The sequence below is a fragment of the Pogoniulus pusillus genome, chromosome 2 (genome assembly GCF_015220805.1).
Source record: "Pogoniulus pusillus isolate bPogPus1 chromosome 2, bPogPus1.pri, whole genome shotgun sequence".
Taxonomy (NCBI): Eukaryota; Metazoa; Chordata; class Aves; order Piciformes; family Lybiidae; genus Pogoniulus; species Pogoniulus pusillus.
The window spans coordinates 14,331,520-14,352,629 of NC_087265.1; the positions used below are offsets into that span (position 1 = coordinate 14,331,520).

At 40.4% G+C, this 21,110-nt stretch overlaps 1 protein-coding gene across 1 annotated transcript in view; it reads left to right on the forward strand.

Annotated features, from left to right (window-relative positions):
• MYLK (myosin light chain kinase) overlaps positions 1-21,110 on the forward strand; it is a 165,668-nt gene that overhangs the window by 108,013 nt on the left and 36,545 nt on the right. The window contains exons 18-20 of the mRNA XM_064157004.1: positions 8,646-8,696; positions 10,333-10,460; positions 14,192-14,345. Of these exons, the coding sequence (XP_064013074.1) occupies positions 8,646-8,696; positions 10,333-10,460; positions 14,192-14,345 (333 nt within the window). The remainder of the gene's footprint in view (positions 1-8,645; positions 8,697-10,332; positions 10,461-14,191; positions 14,346-21,110) is intronic.

Genomic DNA, 21,110 nt, shown 5'->3' on the forward strand with positions numbered 1-21,110 from the left:
CTGCAAACTTGTTGATGACCGACTCGATGCCCTCATCCAGATCAACTTCAACAAGGCTGAGCCAGGCAACATAACTTTACTATAGTAGGAAAAAACTGCATCCCAGTTATTGCTACTGAGAAAAGGATTTGCTTTAATGCTTTAGAAAATAACCCTCCAAAATCTAAGCACTGGATTAAATTGTTTGGAAAGAAATGCTCACTGTTTTTGGTAGGGCTAATTCATAGCACTACTTCCAGTAAACATTAAGAAATGGCAACTATCACCTGTCATAATCAGTGGTACGAAAACCTAACAGGATATCCTGGATTCCCTCATCTGAGTAACACTTGTTAAACTCACTGCTCTCATATTCAATCCCATGTATATTGAAAGGATGACCCAGCACAGACTTTAATTGCACAAATGTCAACTGTTCTCCTCAGCTGAAAATAAATTTACATCAAATAAAATAACTTCTTCCACACATCTTCAAATAAAGAAGGCCAAAACTAAGTATTTGGCTGTATTTGGTGTAATATTTTCCTATCTGCTACCATATAGAATGTTTGATTTCTTGTCAGTCAGACACATTTTTTGTTAAGTAACAATGCATTCTCTTGCTGACAGTTGTTAATAAAATGATGCCACTGACACTGTCCAGATTAAATCCTCTGGAAGGCTGCACTGCTATCTTCCCAGATCTGCTTTCTCAACATCATTGGTACTTGAATGAAAAGCTGAGCAGTGACATCTCTGGAACAGTGTGTTATAAAATTAAACATGTCAGATAGGACTTCTTGTCATGTTATATATTTTCTCACAGTGAATGTGTGGGTTCTACACATTTTAATTACCATGGAAAACTTATGAGTCATTGACCAAGTGACTAGCATACAGTGCTGTTATTTGCTCTGCATTAAACAAAATCCAAGGATGCAAGCACCATTTTAAGAAAATGTCATTAAAATATCAAACTTGATGTGTCCATTTTAGATAATATGTAACTAAATCAGTAAGCACTTCAAGGTTTTGGTTGATTTCCATTCTACTAATATAATGCAAAATGCAACACTGATAAATATAAAATGTTTCCAAAACCCTCATTTCATTTCAGGTTGCTTTGTCTTCAGTATACAACTTGCCAATTTCTAAAGAGAGAATTTGGTTACTAAGGAAGTGACTAATCAGGTCAGATATGTTCTTTTAATTGCAGAAATAAGGGACACAGTCTCAAGTTGTGCCAGGGGAAGTATAGGCTGGATGTTAGGAGGAAGTTCTTCCCAGAGAGAGTGATTGGCATTGGAATGGGCTGCCCAGGGAGGTGGTGGAGTCACCATCCCTGGAGGTGTTCAAGAAAATCCTGGCTGAGGCACTTAGTGCCATGGTCTAGTTGACTGGATAGGGCTGGGTGCTAGGTTGGACTGGATGATCTTGGAGGTCTCTTTCAACCTGGTTGATTCTGTGATGATGATGAGCACTGCGTAGCAACTGTGATGTGGTGGCTGTGATTCTGCTGCCCTCCTTGGTCACTGAGATAGTCTGAGATGCTTTTGAGGGTGAAGGGGTTGTGAAGACCAATTCTCTTAGTCCCATTTTTTTCCCTACTCTTGCTTGTTATAGGAAGAACCAAGACATTTTCTCCACAGTCAATGCAAGTAGTTAGTGTGATGGATCGATACTGACTATATTACCTGAGACCAAACACGTTCAAGGAATAAAAATTATACTTTTTTCTAAAAGAAGATTAAATTCCTTTTAGTATATGTAAATAAAATCAGCATAAGGGATTTTTAAGACCTAGATATAGTTTCTCTGAAACTCTGAATAATAGAAGGTGCTGACTTCATTCCTCAGGATTGGAGTCCAAGGGTGAAAAACTGGCACAAGGCTTACTAACTAAGTTAGGCTGAAGTAAAAAAAAAACAACATATGATTTAACTTGGTGAACACTAATGGAGAAACATTAATTTGTTGTGAGATCACTTCTTAATGCACAGTTCCACAGTGTCAGGTATGCATTTTGAATTTCTGCCAAGTTGCTTTACAGCTCACACCATACTGACATTTTCTGAATTAATGTTGGCACAGAGCAGTGTTTTCCATGTGTTTTCATACAGTCCTTCCTACATATCTCTGTGTTGACAGAAAAAGACAGAAATGTTTATGGACTGTCTCATGCAGAAAAAAAATAGCACAGTTTTTGCAGTGGCCTTGAACTGAAGAGGTGCCATCATCCTCTTAGCTCCCTGCTGGACTCTCTCCAGCAGATCCCTGTCCCTCTTAAACTGGGGAGCCCAAAACTGAACACAGTATTCAAGATGAGGTCTCACCAGGGCAGAGTAGAGGGGCAGGAGAACCTCCCTTGATCTGCTGGACACACTCTTCCTAATACACCCCAGGATCCCATTGGCCTTCTTGGCCACAAGGGCACATTACTGTGCCATGGTTAACTTCTTATCCCCAGAGATATCTCTCCACAGAACTGCTTTCCAGCAGATCACCTCCCAGCCTGTACTGGTGCAGTTTATTATTCCTCCCCAGGTGCAGGACTCTGCACTTGTCCTTGTTGATCTTCATCTGCTTCCTCTGTGCCCAGCTCTCCAGTCTGTGCAGGTCTCTCTGGATGGCTGCACAGCCTGCAGCTGTCTCAGCCAAGCCTCCCAGCTTGGAGTCATCAGCAAACTCGCTGAGCAGACACTCTGTGCCCTCATCAATGTCACTGATGATGTTGAACAGAACTAGACCCAGCACTGATCCCTAGGGGACACCACTGTCACAGCTCTCCAGCTGGACCTGGCACCATTGATCACCACTCTCTGAACTCTATCTTGTAACCAGTACTAACTAGTAATCTCATTTAGATTCCTGTACCTACCTATTTGGGCAAAGGATCTGGCATCTAATTGTAAATATTCTTTCAGGACATAATAAATATGAAAATTAAATCTATATTTTAGGAACTAACTTTGTTGTCTTGCTCCTACCAGAGATTATTTTGTGTGTGTGTGTAATTCACAGGACCTGGGTTGCTTATAAGCTGTATTTGATACTAGAAATCAGGGGTGACCTTATTGCTGTCTACAACTACCTGAGGGGTGGTTGTGGCCAGGAGGAGGTTGCTCTCTTCTCTCAGGTGGCCAGCACCAGAACGAGAGGACACAGCCTCAGGCTGCGCCAGGGGAGATTTAGGCTTGAGGTGGGGAGAGAGTTCTTCACTGAGAGAGTCATTGGACACTGGAATGGGCTGCCCGGGAAGGTGGTGGAGACGCCGTCCCTGGGGCACTTCAAGGCAAGGTTGGACGTGGCACTTGGTTCCATGGTCTAGCCTTGAGCTCTGTGGTAAAGGGTTGGACTTGATGATCTGTGAGGTCTCTTCCAACCCTGATGATACTGTGATACTGTGATACTGTGAAATCTACTCTGCACTTCTCAGGTTTGCTTTAATTGCAGAAAATGCTCAAGCAGTGTGCTACTACAACGCTAAGGAGTTGTTTCCTCCTCCATCTGAGCCACTTTCAAATACTGAGTTACTGTCAGTGTACTATATTGCATTATTGAAGGTCTGTGTGTGCTATTCTCTGCTAGCTGCCTCTTGACTGGAATGCATGAGGGAGTATCTCCTGGATTTTTATTTTTGTTTTGAGGAGGAGGTTGGATTTTTTTCAATTACAGGACAATCTTTGCATGATTTGGAAACTAAGTGTGGGATACTGGAACAACATGGCAGATGTTTTTAATGAAAAAGGAAAGCATCTCTTAAAACCTGTTCTCAAACATACAAAGGCAAATAACCCATTTGTATGGCATTTAGTTTCATAATTTCTGCCTGACATCAAATGTAAGCCAGAGCTGCTTTCTACTTTATTGTATTTAGATAGTAAACAGCTTTTTGGTAACATTATGAGGCATTTGCTCTTTGTGAAGCAGTGAAGCAAAACTGCTTAAGCTTTCAAACCCTGATGAAGGTTTTCAGGCTACTGGTGTTAGTGCATTGTGACTGCCATTTATTAGCATGGGCTCATGATTGTGTGAATAAATTGGTAAGTCATGACATGTTGTCTTTTTCTACAGTTGTTGCCATCATCTTTCTCCTCTTTCATCTCTAGGAATACCTACATATAGTCTATGACAGAAGCAAGGGTAGAACTGAATCATCCACTGCCTTGTCTACGAGGCAAATTGTTTCATTATTTTCTGTACTTCTAGGTCTCTGTCACTCCATGTTTGCTACACCAGGAGTGAGTAGTGAAGCTTTGCAGGCAACAGTCACTTTTGATTCAAACTCTAACATCCATCCCCAAAAGGGTCTGAAGGAGGCTGCACTGTGATTCATTCGCATGTGGGAGAGGCCTCATAATGTTACATCCCACGTCTGAAGTATTCAAGTGAGATTGGGAAAGAGCAAAGACTTGTACCTGAGTTTTCCATCTCTTTCATAAATATTCTTGTTAGCATGATAGACATGTCACAAGCATGACTTCACTTTCTCTTAAAGGAAGCTCCATAAAAAACCCATCTCAGAAAACAAAATCTTAAGAAGTTTTGCATGAGGGGGAAAATGGTTTCCTGCATATTTATAGTATTAGAGTATGTCATAAGCCTTTCTCCTGTCCTGAGTTAAAAGGAGGCTATTCCACAAGCAGACAGAAGCAGGGAAATGCCTTGCTTCCTGTGTTAATGGACAGGTATTTGCTGTACTTGTTTACCAGGGGCTGAAATCTATCGCTATGGAAGACATGCACACGATTTTAGACGTGTGCCTGGAGCAAGACAGTGAGAATTACAGACTGATTGGGAATCTTATCTTGAGTAATGTCTTTTTGTTTGTTATTTTGGATTGTAGAAGTCTTACTTTCTGCTTTCTGAAAGAAAGTTGTGCAGAGAGCCATTCCAGGGGAGGGCTATGCCTATTTTTAGTAAAATTCCAAAAAAGGGAAACAAAAAGAAAGACTGAGGCTTCTGAACATATCTGCTCTCAGGAATTCACCATCAGAGCAAAGAGCAACACAACCAAATGCCCCATAGTTATCATCTAGTTTGGGATCCTTCCCTCTTTTAGTTTATGTTCCCCCCCTCCCCAGACACAAGCTCTCTAAGAGGCAAACCTGCCTATACAGTTATGTAAATATCAGCCTTGTAACATTTACATTAAGTTGTTTCAAGCAGGAAAATTCATTTCAGGAGGGAGTAGCATTATGCCCTTTTTCTTCCAGGCTGGTTTTCAGCTTCAGCCTTCTTCAATGTGAATATCAAAAGAGAGACAAACTATCTTTTTTTTTTCTTTTCCTTTTTTTATTTTTATTTTTTTTCCTTTTCCTTTTCTTTTTCTTCTTCCTCTTCTTCTTCTTTTTCTTTTTTTTTTTTTTTTTTAATGCAGCAGAGGCAGACTTGAACTAACATTTCCAAGAGGCTCAAATATTTTAATGAAAACAATTATTTGACCTCGTCGACTTTGAGTAATCTTAGTAGATTTTTACTAACTGTCTCCAGCAGCTTTTGAAACAAAAGTTGCATTTCCAGAAAATGCATGAGATGAGCTGGTACTCTTAAGGAAGATCTAAGAACAGTAGAATGTACCCTATTAGCCAAAGAAGTCAGCTTCACAGACTCACAGACACATCCATGTACCCTTCCACACTGCCCCTGCTTCTCATTTCTACTTAGAGCTATTTATATCTGCAAAACAGGATACTCAGCCAGACCTTCCAGCAAACCTTGGCAATCTGCATGGTTTGATGAAGTCCAGTGACAGTGCATATATTCTCAATTAAGAGAATGTAAAGTTCTGGTGGGTAAAAACTAAGAATTGAAAAGAAAATTTATATTTACATTCAAAAAGCAATACCCTTGGCAGAATGAGGTGATGGGTTCATGTTCTTTGCTTTGCTGCTATGGAAATCTTCATTGATGTGCAATGAAAGCCTTTGGAATTGTCTTAAGTTAACCTAAGTCCTTGTTTATTTCAGGGCTAAGAGAGACACCACATACATATTCCATGCACAGAGTAAATCTAATACCTGGTGTTTCATTATATATCCTAGTCTGTACAGAAAGATTGCTCTGCAACAATGATGAACTGAATGTCACTGCCTGTGGTTGTCAATGAACATATTATGTTACTGGGTTCCCTTCCATGATGAACTGAGAGTAAGGGGGCATCTGAGTGCATAGATATTCATTCTATGCATGCATTGTTCAAAGGCAGAGGATGACATTGTTGACCAGAAAAAAAAAATGAGATCTTAAGAGTCAAAATGAAATGTGAACACTTTGAGAATGCAATGACTTCACCAACACCTTGCTTGTTAACTAAGGTTATGCAACAAATACATTATATAGGCTAAGAGGTAATAGCTGAGTGAAAACCATGCTGGGTTAAGGAATTTGCTTTTCCTCCTATTTGTCTGCAGTGACACTTCTGAAAAATAGCAATAACATCTCTAACCCATGGTGCCACTTGATAAATGTTTTTTTCCTCATCATTAGTGCTCTTCGTTCATGTTGGACTTAATGGAGTGCAAAAGTAATCAAACTCATGTCATTCCTTTAGCTTGCATTAAAAACTGCTATAGCTCTGAAGAGACACTCAACAGCTATTTCATTCTCAGTTCAGAGAAGAGCAGAGAATCTGATGTCAAACACAATGTGCTCATAGACGAAACTGTACTTGTTTTTCAATCAGATAACTAAATTTGCATGAAGTATGCATCTAATGAATAACTAATGGATTGTTTCCATTAATAAGGATGCTTAGCAGCAGATAATAGGCCAGATTCTAAAGTCCTTCCAGCTGCCACCTGGTCATAGAAGTAGTTTCACCCCCATAACTGTGACTTCAGCCTGAAATTCAAGGGGTTCAGCTTAGGGTGTGGCCATAAGATGATGAAAAGGAAAGCTGCTTTGAAAATACCACTTGCTGGTTTTGGTCAGGCAGGAAATATATTTGCTGTACATGCCAGTCTGTAGGTGGCCAAAAAATTAATGAGTCCAGTAGTCCTCTTTGAAGGCCTTCATTTAAATAGGATTAAGTGACATGGAAGATGTGTCAAGAGAGAAACTTAGCTCATGCCCTGCTGGTTTGCTAATATAGCAGGATGAACACCTCACAAGTACCAACCTAAACTTTTGACTAGTTATGTTGAGCTGACAGTCACTGAGAAAAAGCTTCCTTGTGAGATACCCAACTATTCTCTTTTGACTTGGTTACTCTTGGTAACAAGAACTGCAAGCATGTTCTACCTTTATTGTGTTTCTGATTCCTACAAAATCAACAAGGACTTTGAAATTACTCCAGAATCAATCTTCACAGCCGTCCATTGCTTCAGTTGTAACATTAGACTCCCACAGCAGATTCAACAACTCACAGACCCTTATTCACAAGGCATCAGATGATGTATTCATTGGATATCATGCACAGTTTGTACTCTGCTGTTGCAAAGAGGGTTAAAATAAAACTCTTTCTATTGCTTTGGTGGACTTTGGGGGATTTTTTTGCTGCTCAGTGTCTTGTTACTTTGAAGTAAGTTAAGTAAACAATGAATCAAAAAATTCAAACCTTTTTGAGACTGTTGTGGCTATCACCAGGCTCCTGTGTATATTCTGCCAGATATTCAATAGCAGTTATCAGATACTGCTTCCACAGGAGGCAGTAATATCTTAAAAGCCAACATACTTCAATCAAGCTACATGAGCATAACAAAACAAGAAATATTTGCTCAAAGCAGAGCATGGGCTCTGACAAGGATGCTTAAGACAGCAGATAAAAAGAGGCTGCTCTAAAATGAATGAACCCCTCCACTTCTGGAATTCAGTGCTTTGAAGGCATCCAGACTGTTACATTTAATGGCCACTAGACCTAACTCCTATGAATTTGGCTTTTTGAACCTGCTTACATTTTTGTCTTGCAAAACAGTACTTGTCTGTGATCATACATGATACATGCTGCATTTTAAAATACTGCTTTTATTTCCTTTATGCCTGCAGCCTGGTATTTTAATTGGGCAGCCTCTAGCTCCTGGTTTGTGAAAAATAGTCATTTCCTACCTGTCTTCTCCACTGTCTTTCTACTTACCATTCACAACTTGTAGAAGACTGTCTTCCCAAAATTTATGTGCCCAGACTTCAAATTCTGGACCACATAATTTTGATGCTATGACCCTTTCTTTTGCAAATATAGCAAAAAGTTATCCCTGCCCGGGGAAGAACACGAGGCAGAAGGGTGATACCAGTATCTGCTGCTTGTATATTGCTAGCTCACAAAGAAACACAAGAGGCAGCATGATGAGGTATGAGAAGCAGTATTTGATGTTAGCTGCCCTGGTTTTAACTGACCTCATTCAGCATTGATTTTAGCCTGGTATTTTCACCCCATTTCAACTGCTATAAGGAACAAAGTATGACAGATCACAGGAGATGTGTAGCAGATTTCTTTGATTCTTTTAAATAATCCAGGTCCAGCTGTGACTATTCTGAGACTCATTCAAAAGTGTTTTTTAAAAGTATATTTAATTCTTGAGTGTAATATGCTGAAAGAACATACTATGTTTTCAAGAGCAAACAAAGCTTTACTATGGATGTAAGCTTGGCAGTTAATCTGGTACCTTTCAAAGCTCATCTTTGAGTTTATATTTGTTGTGTTTGTTTTTGTTTTTTTTTTTAACTAGGTGAAGCAACAGTTAAGAAGAAACCAGCTCCAAAGACTCCTCCAAAAGCAGGTAATTTAGTGCACGTTGTCCTGTAGGAATAAATAATAAACTAATTGAGTTTTAAAAGACAGACACCACATTTCCAAGTACAGCCTGCCAGCTTTGCTTGCATATGTGATTAAAAAGGGGGTAAGGTACCTTTGTCAGTATTCTTCATAAGGTTACACAGCATTAAGAATTTATGAGCATGCAAAAAAGTTACTATCAAATAAACCATTGCAAAATCCTACTGAGTGGTAGCAGTAGTGTTGTAACTCATGCCCTTTTCTACATCCACAACACACTTTGGATTCCTGTGAAAGAAACTTGCCTATGAATCACAGAATATCACTTCTGCATATGTAGCTGCCTCAACAGAGTAGTTGGTAGATTCTCATAATTGGCATTATGGTAACCTGTTCATGTGTTTGCACTCTCCTAGGCAAGGCTATCTATGCTTAAAGTTACTCAGAATGTACCTCTACACTAACCTGCATTCAGAGTCTTAAAACTTTTGTCAGGCTTTTGACCTATTGCAGCTGTTTTCTATGACAGATACATGTCTCAGCCTAGTTTCCTTCAGTTATTTGCAAAACAGAAATACTTTCCAAAGAACAAGCCTAGAAGGGGTGGAAAGCCATTTTGTTTTAATTACATTGAGAAGAAAATAAAGCCCTTTTATCATGCCCAGTAGCCCTATGCTTTGGAGAGGAGTATTACATTTGGCAGTGACAATGCCTTTTACCATTTCTGTCAATATGTAATCAAATCTTCCCTCTTTCCCCCTGACATGCCCTCCCCAGATATTTCTTATTGTGCTGCTCTTGTGAAGCAAAAGAACAGGTTTCACTCTGGAGCTATCTGGTCTGTGATGTTTCTGGCATCTGTCCGAGCAGTTTTACCAGGAGTCTGGCACACAGCGTCACAGCCAGGAGTCAGGAAGTAGCACTGTTAGCAAAAGCGATGTTCTGCCATCTATTGATAGTCAGGCAGTGAGAGGGAAGAGGAGGAGAAAAACATGACTCAGAAGTAGAGGAGTACAAATGGGACCGCAAGGTTTAAAAGAAGCTCCATAATACACAACCAAAAGGCTGTGTCACGGCTTGCAGGAAAATTGAGTGTGCTAAAGACAGAGGTCCATTTCCTTCCTTGACTCCCTGATAGGTGTCCCACATTATGTTTATCTAGCTAACAAAGCCAGAATCCCCGGAGGCATGTGTTGTGTCTTAAAATTCCTGAATGCCGTTGATGACATTAGGGAGCAGTTTGCACACCTCCTTAGCATGCACACATTGATATGAAGTTAAGCCTTCAAAAGTACAAACTGCAGAGGGAAAAAGATGCTTTTCTGAAAAAGCCAACACAAAATGTTATAAGCTGTACACTTAGAGTTGGTTCAGGTCTTAACACTTTGGATTTCTGTACCTTGGTCTTGAATGGGCAGACTTCTGAGGGGGAGGATTCTTATTGCTTCACTACAGTAGAATTGACAATATTCAAGCAACAGATAACTGCTGATCTGGATTTCAAATGCTGCTCTGAAACTGTTGAACTGAAAGATGTATATGCTGTTATATGTTTGAATTTTAGGAAAAGTAGAAAGTACAGTCACATGAACAGAGGATCTTTTATTTCTTTTTTCCCCCTCTTTTATTTTTCCCATCAGCTACTCCACCTCAGATTACTCAGTTCCCAGAAGACAGAAAAGTCCGTGCAGGTGAATCAGTGGAGCTGTTCGCCAAAGTGGTAGGAACTGCACCCATAACTTGCACCTGGATGAAATTTCGTAAGCAGGTAAATTGTTTCCTGATCTGTTTTAACAATCAGTGAATCAGTACAGCTGGGTAAGAATTCCAGTGACCCATCTTGTCCATCTACCTTCCTCAGAAACTGGCACAGTGTGTGTCATTCCTCACCTCTGCTGAGAACATTCCAATGATGATAGATATTCATAGTGGTAGACATTTTCCCTTGTGTGACACCCAGATCTGTCTTGCTACAGTTTAAACCTGCTGGTGCCTGTCCCCTGCTATAACAAATGACTGCTCCTTTCATAAAAGCCTCAGACCATGTAATTAAAAGATAGATGAGGTGAAAGATAGAGGTATCAGAAAGTGCCACAGAAAACATTCCTTTCCTTCAAAAATAAGCTATTCTTCATTCATGATTGCTCAAGAGTTATGTCAGCAGGACAAAATGCCATGCAAGAAGCTTGAGTGAAATACTTTACAATACAACTTTCACCATGCAAGGAACAACAGCACGAAATTGCTGCTGTCAGTGCTCTTACCCCTTAGGTCCAAAGTTCTTTCCACTTGAATTAATTTCCTTGATATATTAAACATGTCCATAAGGGCAGTTTCTAAAGAAAGTTGCTTTAGTGAATTATAAACCCACTTTAAATCAAATAACCCAATATACAAGTTCAAACTGGAAGACTAAGTGCCACGTTAGGACACAGCAAATATAAATATGTACTGGAGCTGCTATTCTGTTTGTTTCCTTCTGAACTTGTTCTGCACTCTATAGAACATAAACAAAAACATCTTCTAGAAGGAAGTTTAGACTCTAAATCCTGATGTGTCAGCATTTAATTGAAAGAATTCAAAACAATTTGATAGTGCAAAGGGTATTCCAAAGTCCATCTTTGCTAACTCCACATAACCTCTTACTTTAGGCAATGGGATGCTTTGTTGTTTTTTTTTTCACTCCTTTTTTTTCCATTTCTTTTTTTTTTTCTTTATAATCCTTTCATTTAAAGACTGCACTTAGAAAGTGGCCTACTTATTTCTACTCTAGTGACACCAGTGACCTGTTTTGCTCAGTTCTGTCTTAACACATGGGTAAAATGTACCCCTTAAGAGTGAGTTTCCAGTGTGTGCAGAATTCTGAGATCATTATTGAATACAACAATCCTATTTACATAGATTTCAAGGCTGGTTTTACATAAAGAATCTATGCAATAACAGAGACCAGCAGCTCTTAACACCTGTATTGTACCAATAATCCATGATTATACACCATTTTTGCATCATTGTAAATTTGGGGTTTAAACATCTTTATACTTTCTCCTTTGGTTACAAGACAATCCAAAGGTGTGCAAAGTCATAGAGTGAGTTATTATGGCAAGTGAATGAGATAAACAAGAAAAAATCTTTGGGAAGGTTAATAAACACTGCAGGAGGACAAGTGAGGGTAGCAGTCTTTCATTTAATAAATTATATGCAGAGAGAGTACTCTGATGCATCAATAGTTTGCTTTCTTTTTCACTTACTCTTCACCACTTTTGTTATATATATGTGCTTGGACTTCCCTCTCTTCTTTAAATGTGGTTGACTTCAACTCTGTTCCATTCCCAGTCCTAAAAAGGAAAATCACCTGAGCATTCTGAAAAATTCCCAATGAAGTAGTTTTTTGAACACATCTGCAAAGTGCTGAGTTGTGATTTCAACCCTGCCACTGTGCTGCAGCATACAGGGGGGACTTGTCCTCTCCATGTGCCTTTCTCACATTCCCTTAGGTTCATGAGAACCACAGTGGCCTCTTACAGGTATATTCTGGGCAAATATCTTTTTGCTTGAAGTAAAGGAATGTTACAAAGTGTGCCCCATAGTGTGGTACATGACAGCAGTCTAGTGTAGGGATGCTGGAACTGCGTTCAGCTAAAAAGGGGAAGGCCTTTGAAAGCCTCTTTATTAGCTGATGAACAACATCCATTGTTTAACATTGCCAGTTGTTGGTGCTTGTTAAACAAGACCAGTGACTTTCTTTTAGAAACACACGGATCCATCTTCACATTCCCCATAAGCATTGCAACCCACTGAGCAACCTCTCAGAGTTTTCTCTGCCTAACACAGATCTAGTTCTACTAGGGCAACAAGGCTGGTGAAGGGCCTGGTACACAAACCCTATGAGGAGAGGCTGAGGGAGCTGGGGGTGTTTAGCCTGGAGAAGAGGAGGCTCAGGGGTGACCTCATTGCTGTCTACAACTACCTGAAGGGAGGCTCTAGCCAGGTGGGGGTTGGTCTTTTCTCCCAGACAACCAGCAACAAAACAAGGGGACACAGTCTCAAGTTGTGCTGGGGAGGGTATAGGCTGGATGTTAGGAGGAAGTTCTTCCCAGAGAGAGTGATTGGCATTGGAATGGGCTGCCCAGGGAGGTGGTGGAGTCACCATCCCTGGGGATGTTCAAGAAAAGCCTGGATGAGGCATTTAGTGCCATGGTCTAGTTGACTGGCTAGGGCTGGGTGCTAGGTTGGACTGGATGATCTTGGAGGTCTCTTCCAACCTGGTTGATTCTATGATTCTCTATTACTATAACCCTCTGATTAATTCTAATGAAGCAAAACGTATAAGCCAGTGTAGACAAACAAATGAACAAACCATGGAGGCAGAGAGGAACAACTTTCCATACAATTTAAACTGTAAATTAAACTGTAACTCTACATTAATCCCATTTGCTAACTTTCTATTTGAGTTATGGTAGGTGTATCCTTCTCAAGTTTCTTCAGGCATATAGCAATGCACGTGCTCTATTTCGGCACGGGAGAAAGCAGGGGAAGTCCTGCTCTTAACCTTGTCATTTCTCATTCTCTGAATATATGAGACAAGATAAGGCAAACTAAATAACCTTCATTTTTAATGACATTCTGAGAATGAGTTGGAAGAGTCACTTATCTAAGAAGGAAGTGGTGGGAGGAAGAAGGGCATTGACATTATGTTGTCTGTTTCAAAGAACACAGTGTACAGCTTCTCTAATTGCAGTGCAGCATCATGAGGTTTTTAAATAATCTGTCATATCTCAAGCTAATACTGATTAAAATCTAAGTCTCCTTGACCATTTATGTTGTTTGAACTACAAACTAGTGCACAACATGCCTGTGGCATTCAGCTCAGATTTAGATTCTTTCCTCTGCAGAAAATTGAATTTCTATAGGAAAACTAAATCTTTGTGTGTGTCTCTGCACAGCTGCAGCATTACATCTCCATTTCAGGCAACATCATCTTCAATTATTCAAAGTCAAGAAACTGTTAGCCTAATGTATATGGAAATACAGAGTAGTGTTGGTTAAGACAAGAGGGTAAAAGCCACAGCTACAGATGATTTGCCCATTGGGCTTCTAAAGCAGAATGGGGCAAATGAATTAGGGTATTTAGAGGTAAACCCTTGTTCCACTGTGGTCTTTGTGAGATGTTTAAGATCAGAGTTTGTTCTTTTGCCAGTTAGACTCTTGCAGTCTGTCAAAGAGAAGTCAAACCTTGAAACTCCTGTTCCTGAGTTCAGTCCCGGCAACACCAGTGCTTCCTGTTGTCTTTGTAGGGCTGGAGCCGTTACAATGTTCCACTGCATTTCTAGACGTTTCGTGTTGACACTTTGCCATACTTTACCAGCTGCACATATGCACTGCTGTAATAGAGTTATCTGCAGGCAACACTTATGTCAACCTTGTATTGTTACTTGAGCTCTTTTGCATGCAAAGAAATTTATCCCACATATTATTTTTTTTTCCTTTTGAATTTGGCAGATTGAAGAAAATGAATATATTAAAATTGAGAATGCTGAAAACAGCAGCAAGTTAACAATATCATCAACAAAGCAGGAACACTGTGGATGTTACACCCTAGTCGTAGAGAACAAACTCGGCAGCAGACAAGCACAAGTCAACCTTACAGTTGTTGGTAAGTCCATACTAATGTCTTAGATCTAAACTCATCCTTCAAATATCACTCTACATTTCCTTTATGTATGGTGACATAAAAAAAAACCCAAACCAAACTAAACAAACAAACAAACAAAAAGTCCAGATTAATTAAGAAAACTGAAATTAAAAACTCATCCTCCAAAAGATGTCTGGGCTGCACAGTGGCATTGTAATAAGGACTATAAGCAATTTCAGTGGGGCTATACTGTGTTTTATTTTGAGAAATCATGAATTAGAGATGGAGGTGCCAAACAGCTCAGATTTTAGAAAGCAACTCAAGAGAAAAACAGCTCGCCTCCATGGTTTTTGTTAGATAGCACTTCTCTTTCCCCTCTAATGTTTGCAGCACCCAGCTGCTTGCTAGACTGCAAATTTTAACACTGGCCCTTCAGGATGGACGGAGAATGTTTCTATTAGACTGTAAATTTGAAAGCATCCTTTTGCTTGGGAGAGGGAGATTTTATCCTTTTCACTCAAACACCTACTATTGTCTACTGTGTTATACTGACTGAAAGCAGCAAATAAAGACAGCAGGTTTTGAATATGGAATCCTTTAAAACTTCAAACGGCCTCGTTAGAACATGTTTGGGCCATTGTGTTTGTTTGTAGCAGGCTGTGGTCAGCTGTGAATAGCTGTAGACTGGTCAGTTGCACTATGTTTGCAGATAAAACTGCACACTAGATGTAGAGCAGCTTGGGTATCAGACCAAATCTAGAGCTGTGACATCTACCTGTGAAAGGGCTAATGAACCCACCTTGGGTGGATACACAGTAAATGGTTTTGAGAGAAATTTAAGGAAGCTCTCTGAGCAAAGAGTTAAATGTGGTTAAAATGTGGTTAAAGCATCATCAGTCTGCCAGCTGGGTTTGTTTCTAGACTCTGTTATCTATGGCCTGCAGAGGGGTTCTGACATGTTGCGAGGGAGAGCTTGCCCAAGCATTTGGATGAACTCTAGTTCAACCAGTAAGGCTGCATCCTGATCACACACTCATACCTGCATTGGCTTAGTTCTCCTAACAGATATCCAGGCTAGTGAGTAAAGAAATGTGGGTGGAAGGCCAAAGACAAGTATATGGCTCCAGTGAAATCAGTAGCACAATACCACTAACCCAAGTTGGACTGGAAATTCATTCCAGCAATCCAGTGAATAACATGCTAAGTTGAATGAGTAGAAGCACACTTCAAAGTACTACATCCACTACTAAACACTGAATGTCCCTCTGCTGTACAGATTGTCAAAAGAGGCCTCAGAATTATTTAAATGAGTATCTTCCATCTAATCTGTGGCTTTCGTTGCAGTTAAAAGATAACTGAATGAACAAGTATAAATATCAAGTAGATTCCAACAATGTGCCAGAGAACTCAAGAACAGAAGCAAATAGAGTTAAATGTTTTTCACATAATACACAGACAAATTGTGCTACTGCTTACAACAGCAGGTTGTGCAAGTCAGAAGTACAGTTAGCTTGAAAACTGACATCATGAAAAATTGATCCTTGTATAATCATCACATACATTGCTCTGGGTACAGCGTTTGTCTCCAGAGCCCCAGCACAGGTGATAGCAGTTAGAGAAGAATGGCAGGAGATTAATTGCTCTTTACATTTCCCATTTTTTCACTCTTTCCTAAGCAATTGCTCCTGGCTGCTAACTGCAGCAGGTTACTTGGCAAAATGCTGGGTTTTTTCCTTTCAGCTGAATTTGACCCACAATTCCTTACTATCTTTTCACTGCGTGAGCCTTGATTCATTATTATATAAGTCACTAGTTTATATCCTTTGGAGTTAATTGATTTGAAAGTCTTTGAATTCTATAACCTTATAAAGCTACATCTCGGCCTCCTGCTTTGCTCTTCCATTAGAAATGTGCCAGAGAACAGTGGGATTCCCAGAGATGCTTTTGGGAGAGTAGGGTAAAGAATCCTTGCAATGTAGTGGAGTGGAGTTTGCTGTGCGTTTTGGCTGATGACAAGCTGTTTCTAACTGAAAAGAATAAATTCCCTCTTGTAAAGCTGCCAAGTTCTTCAGTGAGACATCTTGCTGATGTCAGCACTGCCAAAGACATGACAAAGCCTCAAGATTCCTAGTTTGATACACATGCAATCTGGGTACTCAAAAATGTGAGAAAAGGTAGCAAAAATGTCTTCCATCTAGGGAGTGGGTTAGAATTTCACTGCAGAGATAAAATGCTTCACTTGCAGCATTAAAGGTGTTAGATGTTTATGAAAGCTGGAAGGTGCCCTTCTCCAAAGCCTGCTGCAGTCAAAAGAGAGAAGCTGTGCTTCTCTGATTACACAAAATGTGAGACTTCATGTTTACCAAACCTCATCTTCATTCCCAAATTCTCATCTGTTATTTCTCTCTGCTCCATCCAAAGTACAGGGAAGAAACTTGTCCCCCTTGCTGTGACCTCACTTTCCTAACAAGCATTTGTGGAGAAGGCCCTGGTGCTAGAGATCAGCTCAGTTTGCCTCAGCTATTTATAATAAGGGTCTAAACTCGGCAAGAGCTCCCTTCCTGTAGGTGTGATAAGAAGCACATCTATGTGCTCAAAATACTGCTGACCGACCACAGCCCACAACTGAGTCTTGAATACATTGAGGGGAAGTACAAATAAAGAAAATATGCTTTCTGGTGGAATGTGTCTGAACCAGCAGAGCTCTGTGTTTCTCAAAGGTCTAGCTAACTGGCTTGTCTGTCCCAAATTTTAGCAAATCAAAGGCATTTGTTAAAATATGAAATGAAATTAATAGGGAAATAAAGAAGTATTCATTTTATTGTTCTTACAGCCATGTGGATTGCAAAGACTTGATGCTGATGGCCAAGATTCTAATGTGAAAGATTCCAATAATCATTTCCCAAATTAAATTTGGACTGTAACACCAGAAAGCAGGTTGCCTAGGAAAAGTTGTGCAGTCTCCATCCTTGGAAGTATTCAAGTTCAGACTGGATAAGTAACTGAACAATCCAGTCTGACCTTAGAGCTGTTCCTACTTCAAGCAGGAAGTCTAAAATCTTTCCTGATTATATTTAAGACAGCCCTGCATCTTGGTTTAATATTTTCCATTATCAAATACTTTTCTTCACAAAAAAAAACCCTAACATTGTTGTCTTACCTCCAACTAGAGAACAGAAGACTGGGCTTGTCTGCCAGGATTCTTGATCTGGCTATAATTTAACCCCCAAAGTCTTAGGCTGTAAACTACACCTGGGTATGAGTTTTAAAAACTAATTTTAATACTACATTTCAGAGGAAAATATTACCCTGCATATCTTTCAGTGTGGCTCCTAAAGTCTTAAATTTAACTGTTGACAGAGACTTCAACTGCAAGCTCAACTGAACTGAGATGGGGTTCAGACATTTAAAGAGTTTGGATATGATTCCGTGTAGTCTGGGCCATGGGAAAAGATGCTCCTGAAAGAGACCCAACTTTATTCTAAAGTTTGGTGGTTTGTGGTTTTTTTTCCTCTTTGTCCTTTTAATGAATATTAATGAGCAAAATGTCCATTACATTCAGCCTCTAGTGTGAGCTATCTGCAGTCCACATGCCAGAGGCACACATTGTCAAGTTAGAGGAGACTTGTTAATTGAAAGGTGGTGCAGTGTACACAGTACCGAGTCACAAGCAATGAGTCTTGTGATTCACAGTCATTCATTGTGTCACTGTGTCTCTGTAAGCACTAATGATACTGGGAGACCTGCAGTAGAAGTTAGACACCAAGTTTAAGCAATGTCTTCTTGTGAAGGGTGAACTAATCCTAAAATGTCCATGCTGAGCTCTTCTGTATTGTTATGATCATCACTCTTAAATAAGCAATTTCATTAGCTGAGTGATCTCTCTAGGGAGATTTTGTAACATGTGTCTGCTCCAAAACCAAAAAGGCCTGATGTGCAACTGAGCTAATGATTTACAGCAGATGCTGTGTCAGATTTAAGTGGACTTAACGTTGCCAAAGCTGGCAAATCAGGCATTGATGAGCTTAGTGTAACATCACGCTGATTTAGGCAAACTAGAGTGGTGACAAGGCAGAATATTTATTCCTTTCATGCCATTTACTGGATCTATCTGGGTAAATTTATCAGATTTATAGTTCTGAACCTATATGACTGAAATATCTCAATCTGTTACCACTTTTGAAGAGGCAACTTGGTTTTCACACTGGCTAAAGCTGGATACGATGACAGAGTCTAAAGAATAACGGCACTCAACAAGGAGAATTTGGCACTAGGGAAGTAGTCTGTTCTGCAGCTAAGCCACAAGTTTCCTTCACGACTTCAGGCACATTGCATTGTGTTTCCATGCCTAGTATACACAGATTTTATGAGGATCAGTGTTTCATTAATACTTTGGTTATTAGTGTACCACCTACCTGAGGGCTGACTTTGATCAGCTTTCTTTGCCTTGTATAAATCCTTTAGATTTGTGTTGTTCCTGATGCGTATCAAAAAATTAAACAAAATATCGTGGTGATTGGTGAGCTCTACGGTAGGTATATGCCAAGCAACAACAGCAATATTCTACACCCTGAGAGGCCTACAAATAACTGTTATGGTGTTTTTATTCCTCCAAACATTCGTGCACATACTGTGTACTGCAACCTCGTGCACGGCTGGGAAGCGCCAGACCAAATACTTAGGGACATATACATAAGCACATTGCACACAGGCAAGTAGTATAACATGAAGTCACTAACTAATACCTGCTCCTCTGCATGAGGTTACAATTCCATTCCTGGGATGGTGGAGTTACTTTCTATGAGAAACCTGTTACTTCTATGCCTTTAGCAAAACTTCGATGAGCAGAGTCTTTCCATGCAAAAGTGAGAGAATGCACTTTTAGCTTGAGAACAAAACCTGATCATCACTAATAATCACTAACTATAATGGTAGGTTTATTAATTATATGAAAGACTCCATCCTGGTCTGACAGATAACATATATTAGGAACAGTGTGGCCAGTAGGACAAGGGAGGTTATTATGCCCCTGTACTCAGCACTGCTCAGGCCACACCTTGAGTACTGTGTCCAGTTCTGGGCCCCTCAATTCAAGAAAGATGTTGAAGTGCTGGAACGTGTCCAGAGAAGGGCAACAAAGCTGGTGAGGGGGCCTAAAACACAAACCCTATGAGGAGAGGGTGAGGGAGCTGGGGGTGTTTAGCCTGGAGAAGAGGAGGCTTAGGGCTGACCTCATTGCTGTCTACAACTACCTGAAGGAACATTGTAGCCAGGTGGGGGGTGGCCTCTTCTCCCAGGCAACCAGCAATAGAACAAGGGGACACAGTCTCAAGTTGTGTCAGGGGAGATCTAGGCTGGATGTTAGGAGGAAGTTCTTCCCAGAGAGAGTGATTGGCATTGGAATGGGCTGCCCAGGGAGGTGGTGGAGGCACCGTCCCTGGAGGTGTTGAAAAAAAGCCTGGATGAGGCACTTAGTGCCATGGTCTAGTTGACTGGCTAGGGCTGAGTGCTAGGTTGGACTGGATGATCTTGGAGGTCTCTTCCAACCTGGTTGATTCTATGATTCTATGATTCTAAATATGCACACTATCTTAATGCCACTTTTTTGCCCTGAAACTCTTTTGTAAGGAAATGTGGTAGAATAACCAACAGTGCACAGTGGCACTGTTGGCATTTTTAGTGCATGGCTGAGAAATCTGGCTCAGTGCTTGCCTCTCAGACTGAGTGGATCCAGTGGTAGTCAGAAACTGTTCTCTCTCTGAAAAAGCAAGGGCAGACATTTGTGAAACAGAGTGAAATGGAACTTCCACAGAGAAACTGCAGCTCAGAAGTGCTTACAAGAATGCTTCTGAAACTTCATCTTCTGTTGAGACACATTAGATAGTATCTTGCAGTATCCATGTGATTCCCAGTTTACAGTTAGGGTCAAGAATGCAGTGAACTTCCTAAGAATATGTGGGTGGACTCGGTCTCTAACCTTTAGCCTTTTAAGTTCCTCTGGATTGCTGGAGAATTTTTGTAACTAGTTTTATGCTTAAAGAGCAACTAGACTGGTGGTTAAGGAAGAGATGCCTTCTGTTGCTGCCGTTGCTGCTGTTGCAGTTCAGTAGTGTCGTAACCTCCACTGTCTGTTTCCTCGCTAATGTTTGGCGGCAAAACACTGCAGCTGCATCAACACTAAATTTTCACAGCATGATAACAACACATAGAGCAAAAGCAGCTTATGTTGCCCTATGCATCAGTGCTGGTACATTGATCCAGATTTACTCCTTGAAGGGACATCTAACTTCAACATCATTTCTGTTCTGAGAAATCCCAATAGAACTCTCTGCTTAGCTACATTTTCTTCACCTCTCTTCTGCTGAAGAAAATACTATCACAGTATCTCTCACAACTCAATTCCTGTATTTTATACTGCTAAATGCTAGGAATGCCCTGGTTAAGAAGAAATTACAAACCCCATGAAAATGGGGTTCCTGGGACTCACTCTGATGGAATCTGCTGATAGGCTCACTGGGGAAAGTCCTAGGATTTCTTCTGACTTTCCGTGAACAGGTATCAGAGCTCTGAAGATGCCTAACCTGTAGCACACAAGTAATTCAAATAGCTGGTTGACTCAAGCACAGGAGCAGATGGCTTAGAAAAAGGGCTCCTGAGAATGCATTATATGTTTGTTCCATTAGGCTTGTGGCAGAAGGAGATGTTCTTGTGCTGAGGGCATTTGCGTGGGAGTTGTGAGCTCTGGTTTCATTCCCAGATCCATTCTCCTGAGTGCCCTTGGGCAAG